The 21873-nt window shown below is 42.6% G+C and overlaps 1 protein-coding gene across 2 annotated transcripts in view; it reads left to right on the top strand.

Moving 5' to 3' along the window:
• igsf21a (immunoglobin superfamily, member 21a) overlaps positions 1 to 21873 on the top strand; it is a 149161-nt gene that overhangs the window by 116604 nt on the left and 10684 nt on the right. For both annotated transcript variants that reach the window (XM_034533461.1, XM_034533460.1), the window contains exons 5-6: positions 4948 to 5063; positions 17541 to 18018. In XM_034533461.1, coding sequence (XP_034389352.1) covers positions 4948 to 5063; positions 17541 to 18018 — 594 coding nt within the window. The remainder of the gene's footprint in view (positions 1 to 4947; positions 5064 to 17540; positions 18019 to 21873) is intronic.

Genomic DNA, 21873 nt, shown 5'->3' with positions numbered 1-21873 from the left:
TAAACTTAGCCTTGGAGCAGAAATTAAGCAGCAGCGGGACATTACGTTGTGTGCATTGCCAAGAGCTGGCAGCCTGAAATTTGTTTTGATATTTCGGTTGCCAGAATCATATCCTCCAGCCCACGAGCAAAGTTGAGATCAGAGAACTGTTCTCGGGAAGGGTCCAATTAACTTCCATTTCAGACTCCGCTGGGACGGCAATGAGGTGAAAGAGTCAATTAAGTTGACATTTGATTTTCCAGTTGCTTAATTTGCAGTAATGTGGCATGTCTGTTTCCACTCTTCACGTTTGACCTCTGACCTTCTGTGTTTAGGACTAATTTGCATGAAGAGAAGCAATATGTAATATGCAGCATTTCACTCTGAAGTTTCCAACATCCTTCCAGAAACAAAGGGTGTGTTTGCAATGGGACTTTTGAAGGAGGCAATGATTTGGGCTGTGTGTGAAAAAAATAAAAGGAAAGCAGGACCTCACACTCCTCTGTGTCTATGAAGGGTTAATACTGTTTTGCTATTGGCACTTTAACACGTGGTATTTGCCACCTTATATGCAGTATATATAGTATACAGGCTTTTACACATGCATTCTCATGCCAATATTATATGTCCAGTGCTTTTATTGTGAAAGGTAAGAAAGGATGGAGAGGATTTGGTTTCTCCTTTCTGCCTCTGTCAAGGTTGAAAAGAGGTTATAAAGATGTCTTATCTTATTTTGAACCATCAAGTCTCAGTGTTGTTGTTGTTGTTGTCCCAACCAAACACTCCCTGTAACAAAGATAAGGCATTTGAGCCAATGGTTTGAACAATTGAACCCTATGTGGGTGATTGGGTTTGATGTATTTATATTTTCTTTTGCTAACGTAAGTTACCGCCGTATTTAAATTGCAAAAATCCGTTAGCTAGGGCGTTCGCGAATATTCGTGATCCCGCGATCATTTGTGACAGTGACAAAAAAAAAAAGAAAAAGGCTCTTGATCAAAGTGATTTTTTTTCAATGTTGAGCAGCTGTGTGGCTCGTGGTCCAACTTGACTGACTGTGGAGCGAAAGAACGTTCCCTTCACCCATTGGAGTTATTAATAGACTCGTGACTCATGTGGCACAGTGAGAGGAATCTGGTTCTCAGAGGGTCGTCTCTCGCTTTAATCCCATAATAGTCTCGCACTCTGCGCGACAGCATTTTTTTTTTTTTACTAAAACAGTTGGAAAAAGATTGAAGGAAGTGCAAATGAATTGCACAAAGTGGAGACAGTCATGAGGTTAGTTATTGTTGTGTTTCCTCAGCGGTCAATTAAAAAGTAAATACACTGGCACGTGATTCGTGTATTGATTACTTTACGGTACAGCATCATCAAATATTTATCACTGAATTACTGTCAGTAAAAGTAAGCACGGGATGACCTTGAGGCCTTGTCTCCACACACACACACACACACCCCAACCCCCCATCCACTATTAATAAACCCCCGGAGACTTGGACTCGAGGCCAGGCTGCTTACTACACAGGGATGTTGTGAGTGTTTCTTTTGAGTCCAGCTGTCTCCAGAGCTCTAAATCCCTTAATTATGAGGCACGGGGGGGAAAGCAGTCTCACGGGAGCATTAAACGTGCACAAAAAAAACATGTATTTCTTTCTTTTTTTTCCTCCTTTCTTATATATTGTTTTTCATTTTTTTCATTTTTGTTTAAAGACTGCAGGGTTGACGGCGCTTGAGGAGATAGTGCATGAGGAAGTACACGAGAGAAAGAGAAAAGAGTTCATCATTGAAGTGCTACCGGGGACCAAATCACGTAAAATGCTATTTTAACGCAACGGCGCGCAACTGAAAAAGAAGAAATGGCTCATGGGAATACAGGCCTTATTCATACATCTGCAGTGTCCTGCTTTTAAGTTTCCGGATCCGTATTCATATGATATAATGGAAAGAAGCAGTATATATATACACAAGTTTGGCAGCCCTAAGCAATGGTATTTCCATTTCTCTTTTGTTTTGAACAACATTGTGCAACAAGTTTCAGGTTGTAGCTTTTTAGTTTTAGCTTTGATACGGCTTCGTCACAAAGCCAATAGAAAGAGTTCCATGAGCCCACGAGGTTGGCCAAACTACTTAACCTAAAAGAGGTAGATGTAATCCTTAAAGTTAAGTGAAAACATGGAAATGCTTAAGCATTAAACCGGTATTATACACAGCCCGCAAGATCGCGGTCAATTCCGAGGGGAAGACCTCGCGCGGCACACGGAATATTCTGTTCGCCGTGTAGTTTTTCATTATGTAATATCTGTTCTCCAATCTTTTGAGGTTTGTCATGAGAATATCAAATATGTTGACTTGTTTTTTTTCGATGCTCTTCCATGTCTTCCTCCCCACGACCTCTACAGATTGTTTAGCAAACTGTCGTTCTGTTTTAGTTTTCTTTTCTTTCTTTTTTTTGTATGAGCTCTATATCCAACCTACATCCGCATTAATATACTGCGCAGTCACCCACGTGAAGAGGGAAATGTAATTATTAATCTATTAAATGATTGCTATTCAGGCAGACTCCCCCCCCCCCTTTAAACACACCCGACAGACAGCTTAAAACAAAGGGGGGAATGTGCTCAACCTTTTAACAAGTGGGCGAAGAGAGAGCCGCAATTAAATGAGGTATGAAAGGCTTAGACTCCCATCATCCCAGACAACCATCTTAATCCTATACAGGGGTTGTTGTGTTGGCAGACTCGTTTTTTAATCACGTCAAATATTTCACCCAGCTTTATTGTCTCCCATTAGGTGACCATCCACCGCACTGGGCAGAAAGCCGGATCAATACACCCCTCTCTCTCTCTCTCTCTCTTATGAACTGACTTGACCACAAGGTCAACGAAGCATCTCCTTATTAGAGCTTTGAAAGAAGTACGAGTCAAGGGGGGGGGATTATCAATTCTTATCAGTCAAGTGGAAAAAACTTGTAAACTGGCGATCATTTTTAATAAAAATCCATAATAAAAATTGGATTCCATGAGCTTATCTCTGTCTACATTAAATGTGCGCGGTTCAGCGTGTTATAAAAAAACAAACAAAAAAAAAACGATCGCCGCGAAAGCTCTCGCCGATCTCGGAGAATTTTTTATTTTTTTTTTACGGCCGCTGACGTTGCGAAAGTGAATCGTCACTTTTAACCGCGTGGTATCGCAGCACTTGGGAGAATTCACGACGGCGCGCGAGCAATATATTTACTGGACGAGCTCTATTCCATAAACCGCTGCTTTACGATATCATAAATATATATATATATATATAAAGTTGGATTGTTTTTATCATCTGATTACACGCTTCTGCATACCGGAGCGAACTTCCACCACTCGACGCCGCTTCCGTGTCGGGTGCTCGTGAGTGATCGGTCAGGAACAGGCACCTTCTGACAGCTCGTCATGTGCCGGGTCGAGGCAGACTTGTCAGTAAGCTAATGGAGTGTTCGAAGGTTAATTTACTACCATATGAATCCCATCAATAAGCAATTAAGTGATGAGGAAACCCAGAGGCCACCCCCCCCCACACACACCTTAAATCAATTAATTTCTCGCCGCATGTCTGTTTAAAACCTCTTGATAGATCGAAGTGACACGTGAAAAAGGACAACGCTCCCCTTGACCTTCCTTGTTGAAGATTCTTTGCTACTAGAACGTCTCGGGGCTCAAGGAAATTCAGGATTCGATGGGTTAAAGTTACCTACAAAAACTCCTCCGTGTGTATTAGTTCCTGTCTGGTTTCTTCCCCCCAGTACGAATCCTCTTTCTTTAGTCGCCGTTACTAAACAAAGCATCACTTTGGTTGGCTTAAGGCCATTTTCAAACGTCTCACTTCCGGTCAAGACGGAGAAGTTCACCTTCAGAATAAAACCTCTTATCTTGCCTTCAGAATAAAGTAACTTCACGGGTTCAAGTAACATCTCTAAGCAATAAACAATATCGTTCATTCTCATGCATCAGTTAATCATTACATGCAGTCACAATAATAAAACAGTGGTCATCTCTTATCTTAATATTCTTCATAATATTCCCTATTAATTATCATAACCTTCTTTATGTATAAATTTAAAACACAAGACTTCCTTTACGTGCGTGTGCAAATCAAAATAACCTATTACACCTCAAAGCGTGACCCCAGAAGAGACTCGAAAAGCCTCTCGTTCTCAAATAGAGCTTGAAGTATTATTCAAAACAATTATTACTGAAAGGAGAATAGAGCGGCGGGCTCATCGACCGCCTATACGCATGATGCTGCGTGAGAGGCATCGCTCACAAAGAGGGGGTTAGGGGGGGGAAGGAAGGCATGTCGATGTACAGAAAACCACCAAAAAAAACTCAGCAGGTCCTCATCGGCATTCAAGAGATCCTTGTGGCCGTCATCCGCTGCAGTGTCGTCACTTTAAAAGAACGTGCTCGGCGATATTTCCCCGAGAAAAAAAAACGGCCACAATACGGTCTGCGGAGGGTTGGTGTTCATGTATAAGCCACCGTGCGAGGACTCGTGGGTAGGACTGCATGTTGAACGGGCTGATTTATTTTTTTCCCAAGGGGGGGATGCGGGAGATTTCCATTCATTACCTCCTTCTCCACCCCGGTGCTCCTCTGTGATGCTGTGAAGTCTTTGCCTCCTTCCCCCCCCACCCGCGCGCTGGAATCCCAAGGAGGGTTAGCGATATGATATGTATGAGTTTATTTATTTTTTCTACCTCCTCGGCCTCATCCGACTCACATGAGCCCCCGCCCCCCCTCCCCCGGTGGAGGTTCCGAACACATTGTCTCGGTGACCGTTTCAAGTGGAGATTCTCTCAGCAGGTTCATGCGTGGGACGGATTGGTTTTTGAGTCCCGTTTCATTGTTCGACATCAGTTTAAGAACATGTATTGAATTTTTTTTTTTGCATATTGATTAACGAAGCTTTCTTCCTTCGTCCTCTCCACAGCGCCTCCAAACAACATATCAGTGGTGGCGGAGAACACTCCGGCTGCATTCAGTCGATACCAAGCGCAGAACTTCACTCTGGTCTGCACCGCGAAAGGAGGAAAACCAGCCCCGTCGGTGAGTAGCTGGAGGTGGACCGGTCCACTCGGGACCGGCCTTTACATGCAAGTGGATCCTTGTTGTTTACAGAGGGAGAGAAACGGTGTTGCGTGATGCTGACTGGGTTTTCTTTAATACATTTTTTTTTTTTTTTAGCTATATCAGCACACAAACCACTCGGAATTGTATCGTTTTTTTAAAACATCGCAGTGAATATGCTGTGTAAACAGGAATTTTAAAAAAAGTTGCACACTCCTCCATCTCCAGGCTTCCCACAGACATCCCGTTTGCTATTGGCTGGAAGATGACGGTGGAATACGAGCTCCTCATAGATCGCGACCTGAATTCACGAGGGGGCGCGTCGCACAACGTTTGAAGGTCGTTGTGCGTCATGATGATGCGTTTTAGGCTCTTTATTGTTTTTTTGTGCGTGTTACTTAACGCCGTCTAAAGGCCGCGGTTAAGATTAGAAACCACTTGGTTAGGTTTTGTAAAAGCATCGTGGTTGGGATTGAAATAAGGAACATAAAAGTATGTCGTATAAATTATACATATTATTAAACATATTCAGCTCCATTTCATCAAGTAGAAATTATCTAATTCAGTGAGTGAGCATACATCAATTTTTGAGTAAAAAAAATTTAAAAAAGAAGGAACTTTGCTGATTGACGCCCATTTAACAGGACACTAAAGTTTCCACATTTTTACAGTGAACACGTGCTGACCAATCAGCATCCTTTCTCATCCCAACCTGTCACATGGTCACACTGGGTACCAAGCGCGTCACATCACGGGCATAAAAATATGTACGTCAACTAATTAAAAAAGCAAACAGCGTGACATAAGTATGGAAAAATATGTGTAACTTCACAATAACTCAACGGCAACTACGCGCCGAAAAAAATGCTCTCTCGTTCACATTAGAAATGACTTTCGTAGAATATTCACACATATAAATTTACATTTGCAGTACAAGCAAGAATGCCGTTGTTACTGCGAGCTATAACTGACTCACACATTCATACGCTGGCTCCATAAACACACATGTAGCGTATTCCCGCTGCCGTTGTATTCGTCACATATTGATTATATAATTCAGTCGTGCGATGTAGTCATTAAAAAAAGGAAAACAGACACATTAGTGTTATTGACGGTCACACTCGGGGGGGGGGGGGGGGGGGGGGGGGGGGGGGGGGGGGGGGGGGGGTCCACGAGTCCAATCCGAGTGACATGATAGTAATGAGTGCACACAGAATCGCCTCCCTCTAACACGTACATGCATGTGCACGTTGGCGTGCCAACACACATTTCCGAGTCACGCATTTTTTTTTTCTTTTTTGAAGTGCAAAAACAAGGTCTTGCAAAAAAAAAAAAAAAAATTCAAAAGCACACAAGAGTGCTGATGTGTTTGGTGACGCCGTGTGAGAGCAGGTCGCTCGCTGTTTGTTCCCACCGGGTCATTAATCATCGTCCATGGCTGTATGGTAATGGCCTCCGGGCTCTGAGCGTGTACCCATCTCCTGCAATTAGGAGCCCGGCGAGAGGTGGACACGAGGTGAATGTGATTTCCGTCTCTCGGGTACTTCCTGGCTGATGGTGTGATGAGTGAAGTTCTCTTCCCCCCCCCCCCCCCCCCCCCCGTTGAGCCTTGAGCCATTAAACCTCGGCATCGCCGGATCCTCTTTCCCAACGCTTAATGGAGAAAGAGAGACCCTGAAAAGGTTTTCAGCTGGTCAGGAAGCCCAGACCGCCTCCGTGTCAGCGGCTTTGTCGCATTGCTGATAACCGGCTCTGCCAATGATCCAAGTCACTGACTTTTGAGATAAAAACAAAAGAAAATGAAAGACTGCTTGGCCGCTCCAATCGCCACCATATTCGCAGGAAAGAAAAACAAATCTTTTGTGCGAGACGTATTGAAAGGTTTGGATATTGACTCCAAATGCAAAGAAGCTTTGTGCTCCAAAAACATATTCAAGCCAGAAGTCTTATTACTGCATTTTAAGTATCAATACAATCAAAAAGAGCAATCTGGTTCATAAAACCAAACCGTAATTCTATTATTTCATGAATCAACATGTTCCTCTCATTCTTCCAAGACAGTGCACACATTACTGAGCTTTGAAGTATGCGAAGAATACTTTGATCTGAAGTTTAAAATGAGTAAATTCAGATGCAAGATGAGGCAGAACTTTAATAAACCCATGGAGTTTAATAAATATCAGGCAGCAACATCATAAAGCTCAATTGGTTTGAGTCTGCTCTTAACTTTCTTTGAGGTATTTGATTATTTTATATGTTTTTATCTATCCAATAAAGGGAGCCATTTAAAAAATTAAACCACCTCAAGTGTACTTTTAATGTTAATACTGGATCTAATTTGAATTAGGGGTTGTAAATTTTACTGCAACGTAATTAAAGGTTTATAGTCAAAACTTAAACAGACATTTAAAGAATGGTTTCGATATTTAATCTATCTTAATTGTAATTCAAGAACTATCGTAAGTACTAAATATAACTGAATACATTTCAGTATTAGAACGTGATAGGCTGTATCTTAACGTAAGCATATGAATGTGTTGACACACAGCTTGCACAGTCAGTAAAAGAGACAGTAATGGACAAAAAGCATGAAATTAATAAAAAATACTGAGCTTTGTGGGTGACACACAAGAAACTCACATAACCTGTATCACTCTAAATAATTCAGTTCAGCAGCCAGACAAAAACATTTAAAAACTAAATGCCAGTACACTGAATCCAATATCATCCTAAAAAAAACAACAAGAAACGTCTCTTACATCTTCAGATTGGCTCATTTTTATTTAGACTTTTGTCAAAAAACAACTCTATTTTACCAGAGAAACAGAAACTCAGTTATTCGGTTTGAAGTCGGGTGGAGCTAAGTTTGCAAAAGTACCCAAACTTTACGCGTGTTGATGTTTTCTGTATCGGTACTTGGTAAAAGTTGCTCTCCTCTGGCAGATGAAACCAAACGTAACAGGTATCGGATATTAGTCGAGCACAGTTTGTACAGACAAGAGAAAAAGTTGAATAATTCCCCCAACAAGAGAAAATACTATTGGCGGTGAGCGTGAGTACGTTTCCAGTGCTCTCACAGCATGGAGGTGAATCGCTTACATTTATGCATCACATGAGCCAGAAAACTACTGGAGCCTGGATGGTAATTCATTTCAAGTTCACAAATTAGCCTTATTATACTGCATCTTATAGGCAAACAGACAAAAAATGTTGGAAACACTGGAACGATGCAACATATTAGGAGAAGTCTGCGTGAGACGAGGAAAAGTTACCGTTGGTCGAAACCAAAACCAGCAAACAAACGGACATTTTTCATGGATAGATTTCAGTCTCAATAGTTCTACAACCTTTTCTCCTCTTTAATCTCCTTTGTTTTACCATCCTGTTGTCCTCAGTCAGTAGCAATAGCAAAAGGAAATATGAATTGGTATGTAGTAGAGCTTGCTTTCATATTTACGTTTGGTATATTCTCTATGCTTGCTTATCTATATGTGATTGTTATATCATGGCGGGTTAGCTCCGGAGCAAACAGTCATTAAATATTGCCCAATGGATTTGTCAAATCGTACTAGTTGTTATAAAATAATCAAAGCTACGCTCATGGCTACTGTCGGAAGTTAATAATGGGTTGCAAAAAGGGCAATTACGACATAAAAATTGGTGCGGAGTTATTGTTGTTCATTATCACGTATTGCAATTGAAACGATGCCCCATTAAGTGGTTAGAACGAGCACACATATCACATTTAAACCGGGTCCGTTTGTTTCCGTGCATGCTGTTGTCCGCGGCCGTGCAAGCATGACCAAACCTCATTATTAGGTTCGTGAGTATTTGCTTGGATGTTGCTGCTTTTGTCCCGGTTGTGCGGCTGCGACTTCAAACGGCTCCCTTTTGCCTTTTGATGGAACTCATTTCGTCTTTGTCGGTACCGCTGGCCCCGCGGCTCGTTGCCAGATGAGCTGTCGTCAGCTCTATTTTCAATGTCATATCATTGCGAGCCCGGTCTCACAACTTTTAGAAGAAATTAGCTTTATTTACTGAGCCAGCTAAATGTGACCCATCTGTAGTGTTTCTTATGTTATATTTTGAAATAATTTGAAGTACATTTCTGTCTATCTATACCACAGGTGTCAAACGACGGCTTAAAAAGGCATATGATCACCTTTGCCTATGCAAAGAAAAATCATCCCGTTTTTGTGCCGCTAGCTACTCTCATTGACAATTGGTTAGCAACACTGCCCAGGTTTTTTTAATTGGATAATATGTATTTATTTTTTTAAATATAGCTTGCTCTTGCTGGTTTCTCAAGATTACCAACTTTGTGGATTTGGTCGTGTTAATATAAGTTCACCCACATTTTTCCTTCCCAGGCATCAAAAAGATTTTCTATTTCCTGCTGCAAGAATACAGCCAAACGGGTTCCTCTCGTCGCAACACCTGTTAGAAAGAAATGTCTGCTGTTACTAGAAGGTGAGGAGAAAAATGTCTTAGGAGGACAAAAGGAGCTGATTATACTGCAGATCAGCAAGAATCCCTTCATGTGATTAAAACAAAACAAGTGGTTATTTATATCTTCAGGTTTTCACATAATTATATTTATATTTATTTGTATCTGTTTTTCATGAATAGATACTAATAAATTAACAGATTTTTAAAAACAGCAACATGAAAATTGTGTGTCTATGTGTTCATGTTCTTGCTACATAATGAGGACCCAAACAAGTGTTTACCCAACAGAGTGAGGACATTGTTGCCATTGTGTCTTATCAGTCCCGGATTATGGAGACATTTTACACAGGCAATGTTTCATCTGCGATTCTGACCCCTAGGATGCTGTTTATCATTCTGCACTAGGATTTTATTACTGTAGATAATTATAATAGTCATCATTGTGAGCTGTATGCAGAGGTTGGGTGGTCCTCTCTCTCTCTGTAAAGTTCAGCCATTGGCCAATTCCGTTTTTTTATCTTCCTCTCATCTAATCATTAAAATAAACAAATATGTTCACAACGACGTGGCCATCTGGAACGAAGCTAAGTGGTGAGTGAGAGTGGTGTGAAAATGATTGGCAACCATTGTATTGTTTCATGTATGTATCGTAACAACGGCTTGTATATTGGCAGTCGTAGATCTCTCTGTTTCCCTTTTTGAATGACAAATATAGACTGCCGCCACCTGCTGGCACGGAGTGTTTCTTCCTCTCGCAGGCGCAAGAGCGTAAGACAAAGTTGGACGTAGTCTTTGAGGTGTGTTCAAATGCCACATTTTGGCCCAGACGTAAAGGAACTTGAGGTGTGGTAAACACTGGGTTTTATTTATTCATGGAGCCCTGACTGTTTTGTTTATTTATCCCCTTGAATTACTTCTTTGTTGTCTTTTAATCGAACACGTTGAAATGACTGGATAGTGTTCCGGGTGCTGGCTGTTTTTACTGAGCTTCGGAGAATCCAGTTTATCTCTCCGTGCACCTGCAACGGTGGAATAACAATCTAAAGATTACCTCACTTAAAAAGGCAATTTACATTTTTAATTGTACCTTACTTCTCTTTCAGTTGTTCGTGTCTGCGCCGATTCGTTCTCCTTAAATTTTAATGACCTTATTTATTATTAGCTCTTGCATGTGTGTTTTTTCGTTGTGCCTCGGATCTTTTGTTTGTTTTTACTCTGCTTTATTAATAAATGAACGTATGAGTGTTTAAGTTCCACCAGCACTGCTATTGCCATACGTCACTAGTAATAAATGAAGTTTTAGAAGGCTTCTACTTTACCTTCTTTTGGCTAAATTTTTGCTTTTTATTGGTTCTTCAAATTGAGACACCCGACATGCCAAATCCCCCTCGTGCCAATTTGAGACAGCTGAATATAATGGACTGCATTTGGTGAAAGTGTCTGCGATTATGTTTCAAGATCTGTCGCCATCTGATGCCACTGAAGCGAGCTGGTGAAATATCGATAATGGCTTCCCAGTGCCACTCATTAGAACATCCTTCGGAGCACAAGCAAGCACTGATTGAAAAGAAGACGATAATGACAGTTAATAACAAGAAGGAAAGCTGATTATGTCATGGCCAGGATCCTCCTCTCTCTCCTCATTCTCCTGCTTCTGCACTCTCATTGAATCAAGTCTGTCAGCGGGCAAACAACCGCCTCGTCCTTTCGACGGCGCCGTGATTAATCGCGGGCAACATAAAAGGTGTACATGGACCAATGCGTGAATGTTACATTTTCAACGGGGGTTTCAGATTTTAGATGTTGATGAAATGGGGGGGGAGGAGGATGGGGGGTTGGCAGTGTGTGGAGTGCAGGTGCTTTCATCACTGCCTATTCACGCAAAACAAAACTCATGCCATCTCGGCTTAATTTCTCCACTGCTGTGGCATTGTGCATATGGGCTACTGCTTGGAATGACATCTTTTACAGCTTTTTCTCTCCGTGCAAATTCAATCCAGAATGAAGTAAGTGGTTTGTCATATTGGACTATGAAGTATTTGGGGATTTATAACAGAGGCATGATTGATAATCACTTTATTCCACGCTGTCTTTAAGAGAACAATACAACAGCAATGCCAAAAATATACCTAACGAGAAAAAAATGTGTTTATTTAAGACGATGTAGCCATAATGCACGTTCTACAGTACATTTCACGATTTCTAGGAGAGGACATGTTGGGAAATTTCAAGAATCAAATGTATTAAAAACCGTCTCAAAAGGTAAAACAATGTTCCGTTCAATGGCATCTTGACTTAAACACCATTGATCATGACATCCTATTACAGAGACTGGATCAGTCGATTGGCATTTCAGGTGCAGCACTAAGTTGGTTTAAATCCTATTTATCAGATCGATCTCAATTTGTATTTGTAAACGATGAAGCCTCAATGACCACCAACGTTAATCACGGAGTTCCACAAGGTTCTGTGCTTGGACCAATTTTATTTACCTTATATATGCTTCCTTTGGGCAATATTATCAGGAAACACTGCATAAAATTTCATTGCTATGCAGACGATACTCAATTATATCTATCGATCAAACCAGAGGAGACCAACCAGCTCGCTAAAATTCAAGAATGTCTTAAAGACATAAAAACATGGATGACCTGCAACTTCCTGATGTTAAACTCAGACAAAACTGAAGTTATTTTACTGGGCCCTGAACACCTCAGAGATCAATTATCTGGTGATGTGGTTTCTGTAGATGGCATTTCCCTGGCATCCAACACCACTGTAAAGAATCTAGGCGTTATCTTTGACCGAGACTTGTCCTTTAACTCCCACGTTAAGCAAATCTCAAGGATTGCATTTTGTCATCTACGTAACATTTCAAAAATCAGGCACATCTTGTCTCAAAAAGATGCAGAAAAGCTGGTTCACGCGTTTGTTACTTCCAAACTAGATTACTGCAACTCCTTATTATCAGGTTGCTCTAATACTCTCTTAAATCCCTCCAGTTGATCCAGAATGCTGCAGCTTGTGTACTCACAAAAACTAAGAAAAGAGATCACATTACTCCTGTATTAGCTGCTCTGCACTGGCTCCCTGTAAAATCAAGAATCACATTTAAAATTCTTCTCCTCACCTACAAAGCCTTGATTGGTGATGCACCATCATATCTTAAGGAGCTTGTAGTACCATATTGCCCCACTAGAGAGCTGCGCTCACTAAATGCAGGGCTACTTGTGGTTCCTAGAGTCCTAAAAAGTAGGATGGGAGCCAGAGCCTTCAGTTATCAAGCTCCTCTTTTATGGAACCAGCTTCCACTTTCAGTCCGGGAGGCAGACACAGTCACCTCATTCAAGAATAGACTTAAGACTTTCCTGTTTGATAGTGCTTATAGTTAGGGCTGAATCAGGTTTGCCCTGGTCGAGCCCCTTGATATGCTGCTATAGGCTTATAGGCTGCTGGGGGATGTTTTAGGATACACTGAGCACCTATCTCATCTTCTCTCTCTCCTTATGGATGAATTTACATCTCTCCATTGCACCTTATTAACTCTGCTTCCACCCCGGAGTCGTTGTGACTTCACGTCTCATAGGGTCCATTGGACCTGGAGGTGTCTGATGCCTCCCGCGTTGGCCCTGCTGATGCCCCGCCCCCTTCTCTCTACCTCCTTCTGTTTCATGGATTGGAGTTCCATTCATACATTGTCATATTCATGTAATGTGTTTATGTAACTTTGTAAATGCTGTTCATTCTGTACACATGACATCTATTGCTTCTGTCCATCCGGGGAGAGGGATCCTCCTCTGTTGCTCTCCTGAAGGTTTCTTCCCTTTTTTCCCTGTCAAAGGTTATTTTTGGGGAGTTTTTCCTGATTCGATGTGAGGTCCTGGGACAGGGATGTCGTATGTGTACAGATTGTAAAGCCCTCTGAGGCAAATTTGTAATTTGTGATATTGGGCTATACAAAATAAACTGAATTGAATTGAATTGACTTTATCGTACGACATAAAAAAGGTGTTTTCAAACAGACGGCGGACATGAAAGGTAACTAAGGTCCTAAAGCCGAACCCAACAAACGCTACTTTGTGAAACGCTACCTTTTGTCGGAGGCGGAGAACCACAGTGAGAGACTTACTTTGGCAGTTTTATAATAACTTGTGGAAATTAATCAGTGTTTGCTCTCCCATTTGAATGGCCCTGAAAGAAGTGACGCATTCTCTGTTATCTCTCTGCCTGTCAAACGAGGAAATGTAGGAAATGAGATTTTTAGCAAATCCGTAAGGTAGCTTCAAGGACCACGGACGGTGACAGATGTCTCCTTAATTGTGCTTGGATTTGAAGATGAATTGTGGATTGATGGTTAATATTTGCAAAGATGCAAGGTGCCGGTGGCTCAATTTGCTCGGGCAAATTGCATGTCGTCCAGCCAAGGACGAGGGACCTCTTGTCACACGTCTCTCTCTCTCTCTCTCTCTCTCTCTCTCTCTCTCTCTCTCTCTCTTCTGTCTGAAAGCTGTTCACTACATTTAGAAACACTTCAAACTCGTTTGATCAGCAAGATGTCAAAAACCCAGCCTTGCAGAGCTGCATTCAGGATGTGTTCGGCACACGTTGGTATTTTTGAGCCGTATATATATATATATATATATATATACAATGTACAGTGAAAGTGTTCACATTCTGAACCTTTGAGGCCTATTCTCTTTTCAACCGGCTAAAATGCGGTTACATGAACACCAATTTGTTTGAAAGTGTTTGCTGGTTTGTTCGGCTGTGGGTTGAGAAAGAGAGAGATGGGGGGTGTTGGTTACGCCGGCCACGGTTAGCTTTCAGAGAGAGACGTTTCAGTCGGTTGCAATCGGCAACCTCACTGATTGGCTTTACATTTAACACGATTCACTTGTGTCTTACAGTAGTTGCGGTCTACAAACGGCGCAACAATATACAATGTACGAACGGGGAAAATGGAGGAAAAAAAAAAAACACGTTCAACAAGTGAAAGAAATGTCTTGACAAAGGTCATAAATCATGACTAATAATGCAGGCTGGAAGATGCTTGACAGGATATTCACTGAACAACATTGCAAATAGTCACTTGACCCCTTCTTGACTTTTTTATGCTTTTTTTTTTTTTACATACATATACCTGTATATTTCCATATGCGATCTTCTTCCTCGTAACATTATGTGAGATGACAAAGGAGCAGAACTGCAAGATACTGACACAGAAATATCACTTCTCTCCCTGCAGCTACATATCTGTTATCCCATTCATTCGCGCCGCTGATGAAACAATAATTGATTCCCTTTCTTATACCTCAAGCAGACAGGTGACAAAGAAACATATCTACTCACTGGGGGTGAGATGAATAGGTAAACTGATGCTTGATATTTTTTGCCTCGACAAAAGGTACCTCTCCTGCGGTTGCGTCGACGTGCCCGCATTCCTTTCATTAACTTCTCTGTCAATGTTTGTAGAAACAAATCATTTATCTGGGCTTTGCAAAACGAACCAGGTGTTATTGTGTAGCCGTCACCATTTTTGTCCGACAAAAGCAAAACCGGAGCAGGTGCACGGAGCGTTCTTATCCACGCTGCACTCCCTCTCCACCTGCTGTCATAATTAATGAGCTGTTTTAATACGCAGCGAAAAGGGGGCTTCTTTCTCTCTGCGAAGTCGTGGAATAGCTGTAGGAGTTTGCAGCAGACGCAACGGGGTCATCGTGGATCTGAGGTCGATGGATCCACTTCCCGTCGCGCTATTGGATTTTAAGCCCCCCCTCGGCTCTACGGAGGCTCTTCGGTAAAACGCAGATAAAGTGTGGCGGGGTGTTGGAACAGTGGAACAAAAACGTAATAATCTTTTTTAGCACTACATGCGTGAATTAGCTTTCATTACGCTGTGCCGGACAACAAATGCCATCTATGTAGAACATTCACATGGCGAGTCATTTGCTTTCTTAAATGGGAAAGACGTAAGGTGTGAGCTCAAATGATTTTTTTTCCGTACCGATGGGCTTGTTTCTCGAGAAGTGGAAGCATGTAAGAATACAACCTGCACCTTATGTGGCCCTTAGCTACTTTGAAATGAACATTTATGTGGAGTGGAGAGTAATAACCGTGTGTGTGTGTGTGTGTGTGTGTGTGCAGTGATCCTTAACACTTACCCTTTGGAGGAGCTTTTCATTTAGTTGTCCTTTATAACAATTGTACATGTGTTCTGATTAAAAACTAAGCGTCCACTTGTAGGTGGAGTCATTAGTCATATTTAGCAAAAGATTGCAAACAACAAGGATCATTTATTACCATACTTTAGATGGATAAAAAAGTACAAACTTCAAGTACTCAAAGGTGATTTTTTTTTTTTTTGTGTCTGCAATGAAATGACTAATTAAAATGAATGAGCCGACTAATTTGTCTTGCCCCCCCCTCACTGGCAGGAGGAGCAGGTCGTTGCATGACGAGAAGTTCAATTTTCTTTGCTTTTTTTTAAATTTTCTTTTATGATCCACGGTACTGGCAACAAGCAGGAGTGCAGAATGCTTTTGAGCAAGGTCACTGAGCCCGTTGTGGACGTGCACCAGTCTGCTCTGACGGCATTGGAACGTTCTTTAGAGTCGGGCGATAAATACTACGATACAACACAGCTTGTCATATAATGATGTGGCATCTGTCTGTGCGGACATAACCTCAGCAACGTGCGTCAGTACTTTCAAAGAATACTTGCTAAAATAAAGGTTACATTGAATGAAACTTAAAAAGACTCTTTTTTTTAAAGCCTTGTTCATTTCAAATAACACTTGTTCGTGAATTCTGAATTTATCTCAATGCAATTTAACATACTCACATTATGTCCAGCATACTGTTGATCAGAATTGAAACTATTTATTTCCACTTCTAAAGATGTTTTTTTATGTAGAAAAAAGGGTCCACATCCAGTCCAAGGATTACATATTCTATGACTTCTTTGAATGCTCTCATTCTCACTTGTTTACACTCATTTTTGAGGTAATATTAAAGCATGCTTCAACCATCTCTTCGCAAAAAATAATAATAATAATAATAACTCTTTGATCTTTGGGCAAATTGAATTCAAAAAGACCAGAGGTCCTCCAAAGAGCTGCGGATTAAATCGTCTTCTTCTTCGACGACAACAGGAATCTGTTTGCGAAAAAACAGAAAGCAACGGCGGCCGGTGACAGCGCGACCTTATTTCAATGCAAATGTCTGGAGGTCATGTGCTGAAATTAGAGTACGCGTTTCCTGTCGGGGGGATTAGGCGCCCGGAGATGTAAATGACGTGGCGAGGAAACACAAACACATGCTGCTACGGGCCTTTTAAATCAGAATAGAGAGGGGGGGGGGGGGGTAATGTGAAAGATGTCCCTCATGGAGGCAAAACTCACCAAGAATATCATCCCACTGTAAAGATTACGGCGGCTTGTTTTGTGTATTAAACCTCTTATTTCATGCCGGTTCCATTTTGTGAATTTCTTCAAATTTGACACGAGCGTCCGCAGGTGGTGATTTCGATTGTTGGTGGTCAAAGGTCAAAGGTCAAAGGCCAGTGTGACTCCGTGTTTGACCCATTTTTTTCTCGACCGAGATATTCGCAGGAAAAAAAAAACGTTGAGCCAATTTTATTCAAATTTGGGTACAAACGTCCGCCTGCACTCCAAAGGTAAACTGATTACATTTTTGGAGGGCAAAGGTCAAGGTCACTCAGACCATTCTCATGACATATGTGGCACATTTAGACTCAAGGTTGAATTTATTAGATCCTGGTGGTCAAAGGTCACCGCTACGTTACGCAACACTTTTTGGGCTATATTCATATGCCGATTATGACCATTTGGAACCAGAAACCAGACTTTGAGTGAAGGCTAATGTTTCTACTCGATGTGCAAATAGGAAACTGTTTGCTCACACTTTCTTTTCCCCGCTGGAGGTTCCTGTCCCTCCTCTCCGTCTACCGCTCACTCTCAATTCAACCCCCCCTTGCTCTTGTCTCAGGTGTACTTCAAGCGTGACGGCGAGCTGATCGAGGTGATCTCCTACACTCAATCCTCCGGCGAGCAGGGCGGCGGCTCGGCCGGCGTGCGAGGAGCCCGGCCGCTCATCAGCAGGGACCTCGATGACACCAAGCTGCAGCGCTCGCTCTCCCTCCTGGACCCCGAGGGGCGCGTCCCCCGGCTGTACACGGAGAGCCCCCAGCGGGTCCACACCCAGGGCCAGCAGTCCTACGAGCCCAGCCCCGCGACAGAGGTCATCCCGGAGACGGTGGTGAGCCGGGAGTTCCCCCGCTGGGTGCACAGCACCGACCCGCTCTACTACTTCAGCCACACCAACATCCCCCAGAGTGACGGCTCCGTGGTGGTGCAGGCCCGACTCACCTGGACCCTCAACCCTCAGCTGGATAACGACGCCCTGTTCAGCTGCGAAGTCAAGCACCCGGCCCTCTCCATGCCCATGCAGACAGAGGTCACCCTAGGTGGGTAGAATCCAGAGCGCCCCTTGTTTTTGCATGCTATTCTCTATTCCTCCACCATTTTCCTCATTCCTTCTCCCTTTTAATCTCCTCCTGCCTCCGCGGACCCCCTCGCCGACTACGCCCGCCCCCCCTTCACGCGTCCCCCTTTGCAAATGTTCCCCGAGGAACAACAGTGATTTTCATTCGACGCCGCTTAATTGTGTTACAGCCGAGCAGATTGCAGAGTTTATCCGAGAATGCAACAAAAAAAAAACTCCAAGTGACTGACAGGCCAATTCATGGAGCTGTCTGTTGCCAGATTGAGTTAACTCGGTGCCATTATTGAAAAAGTCAGCCCGAATTAGAGAAGTCGATGAGAATTTTTCGACACAGCGACCAACGTTACGTCGGAAAGGAAGGACGATCTCGGAGACGCCGGTCCTTCGTCCAAGAGCACCTTTTATTCTTTGAGCTTCTTAGTGTCATCACTTTGATTCAGGGAGATTATTATTTTTTTTTTTTTTACGTTCATCTCCGAAAACTATCAAAAGCAGTGATGCAGGGCGCTTGGATTCAGAAAACAGGAGTCGCACTTTTAAGGTAAAAGTGAGCATTATCTTTTGATAGTTTGTGTGATCCGAGAGTAACACACACACACACACACACACACACGCGCGTGCATGCACACGCACTCATTCTTTTCTTTTCTTTTTTGGAATCTAAAAAAAACAAAGATGGCTTCCAGCAGCATCCAATTAACACTTCAAAGGCAATCCGTTGGCATTGGTCCTCCTGGAGACCAGCCACGCAATCCTGACATCGTGATAAACAGAGACATTATCTCTCCACCGGAGTCTGAGTGAAGGAGACTGTGCTTCGCCGTCAGTGTGTTTATCTCACATCGACACCTTTCATCTAATTAAAAAGTAGCCGGCGTGCAGCCGTGGTCACTCTGAGCCGACGCATTAGGAACCGTGCCCGTCGTCTCCAATGTGGGAAAGTCTTCAATGTTTTTTTTTTTTTAGAAGAGTCACGTCGGGGTTTGAAACCTCCAGGTAAACAAGGCTCGCCGACGGGGGTCCCGTTGTTATAAAGGGAAGACTTTGACAGAAGTGGTCCAAAAGCACAATCGGCGCGTTCGATTGATGTTCGTCAATAATACACAGAAAAACCCACTCGGCTTTTCTTTTCTTTCTTTTTTTTCTCCCGAGAAGCAGCTTTAATGATTTGGAGGAGAAAATAAAAACCGCATTCTAGCAGAAAACATTCAGCTTTTTTTTTGGCCATCAATTTTTGAAGAAGACGATCCCCTGTTGTTAACACGGCTCATGAAAAACACTATTTTGCTCATTAAAAACTGATTAATATCAAGAATATCCCCGATAAACTGACCTGAATCGAATTAGAAACATTGTCGCATTCTGAATCATTTTTATATTTGTATTCGTCAGCATGTAAATGTTGTCATCTGAATGTCGGATGGTGGCACATCATCTGGTGGCTGCTCTCCATTATTTCAGATGTCTTTTCACATATTGCGGAGAATTGAGAAGGTTTTTTTTTTTAAAGTACATTTGAAGTTCTTTTTGTGTGCCAATAGGTTTTTTTTTCTGCCAGAATCCATTTAGGTATCTGGGTAAATAGGGTGAATCTACAGGGTCTCAATTAGTGAGGAAGGGACACTCCTTTCTGTTGTACCTTTTTTAAGGAGGACTTTTTAAGATGGAAATCTAGTGCAGAACGCTTTTAATAATCAACAAACCCCATAAATAGATCAAAACTCTACTCTGCCAATGGCACTTAGCCTTAAACCCTTTGGTTCCTGCTGGAACATACATTTAATTATTTTTCAGAAGAAGACGCATTGTGTATTTGTATTTATTTGAGAGTATTTTCGGCTACATGATAATAAATAAAAATAAAGAAAAGCACCTATTTTTACCCAATGCAACAGCGCGACCCGTTGAAGTGGTTTTACTGGTTTCACACACTCTCTGGCTCGCATGATCAATATATTTTTGGTTTGGGCTCTTTTTTTTATAAAGTCTTGAATAAAATATAATATAATAAGGGCAATTACCGTTGTTCTTTTACAGAGACGGAAGTAACGCGATGCAGAGGAGACGACAACAAATGTACCTTTTTGTTGATTTCTAATTGGAGCGCGCTTGAAATTCAGGAGCATTCGCTGACCCGATCCATCCCGGAGTGGACGATGGTATACAAAAAAAAAGTGATTATGATTTGGCTGATGTCTTAAGACGAAACGTCTCTCTCTCTCTCCGAATGATTCCCATCCCAATAGAGCGTGGCCCCCATTTGTTTCTGTTATCCATCCATAACTGGATGAACTGCACTCTGTCTTACTGTATATGGAGTATGCAGCCGGTGTACCTCGTTCTCTCAGGTGTGTGTTTTGGTCAGGAAATAATGTTTTTTTTTAAAAAAACGAGGTCTCCGCAGCGGCCCGTAAGAAATAAATCTTTCAGAGATTTTAATATTGCCACATGAGAGCGAGGAGCGACGGTCTGAAAGTCGACCGGCGTCGGCCCCCCCGTGAATATTCACGAGTGGCTCCGTGCTCGCCATACAAAAAATGGGGCCTCGGAAGAAGCTTACTTCTCTATGAAATCACGAGACTCCACGGCATTCATGAACACACAGTGCGTCTCAATAATTAAAAAGTTCTCGGTGTTTATTATTCAACGTCAGACAAGCGGTGGAATTCATTTATCTCATTTCACGCACTGTACGGCGGCGAGGAGGAGCTTCCTCTCCACCTCCTCTCCACCGCTTTGCCCAGACCGTGATAATCAAAGAGCAGATGCTCGGTTTCAGGAAGGCGTCTGCCATCAGTGTGTGTGTGTGTGTGTGTGTGTGTTTGCCACGATGGAGCAATCCAGCCGCCAGTCAGACCTTTGCGAATTCGGCCCCGCCGGTGTCTCGGCTTGGTATTAAAATACACACCCCTGATGCACGGTGCACCGTAGTTTTATTTCCCTGCTGGCTATGTTTTATTCTCTGACAACAGTTCCTCCTTGTGAACTGAAGAGAGGGTCCAACGGGGGTCCGTGGCCGTGTTCTGTCCATCACGCCGCATGCCACCCCCTCATCAAAAGGGTGGTGACGTAGGATGCCAACTGTCACCATTGGAGCCAATCCCAGAAAATCGGCCATATGCCTCTCGAGCTCTCTACGTGACGCCACCACGCCAGTTATTTAAAAAATACCCTTCCCTTTAGTTGGAAAGACCGCGCCAAGACGAGCCCTGTGAAATGGCGTCCATCTTCAACAACTTGGCCGTGTCAAACCGCTCGCATGATGTCGGCTGGGTTTCTTTTTAATCTTCAAAAACAGCCGAGCGATTCCATTGATTTGATTCCTCAAAACGTTTGCGAAAAAAAAAGAAAAAAAAAAGAAGTTTCTGGACGAGTTGTATGCAGGAAGTTGACTAGCGCTCCGGTCCATTTCTATTTCTGTTTCATGCCATTTTATTTCTGTTTAATAAAGTGACGGCGATCAACACCGCATGGCCAGTGCGACCTGCTCCATCCAATTTACAGACATGACAGTGCAACTCCTAATCCATTAGTCTGACGCAGGCGTGTAGTCAATGGCCGCCTAAAGGCTGTGCTTCATTAGCCACCGCGGACACTTTGTTGCCAGATTAATAGCCAAATACGGAGGTCATTTGTCTGTTTATTTATGTATCCTTTAGTTTAACTCATCAAAGAAAACAAGCACCAAGTGTGATTTACCGCGAGGGTTCAAATGTAATTAATTAAAGAAGAAGTCCTGGGGTGGACTTGTGCAAGGGGGTTTATTGATAGGGCGGCCATAGCTCGGAGTCTCATTGCATGCGCTGCTCATCTCTTT

Source organism: Cyclopterus lumpus, chromosome 5 (genome assembly GCF_009769545.1).
Source record: "Cyclopterus lumpus isolate fCycLum1 chromosome 5, fCycLum1.pri, whole genome shotgun sequence".
Classification (NCBI taxonomy): domain Eukaryota; kingdom Metazoa; phylum Chordata; class Actinopteri; order Perciformes; family Cyclopteridae; genus Cyclopterus; species Cyclopterus lumpus.
This window is presented reverse-complemented; position numbering and strand designations above follow the sequence as displayed.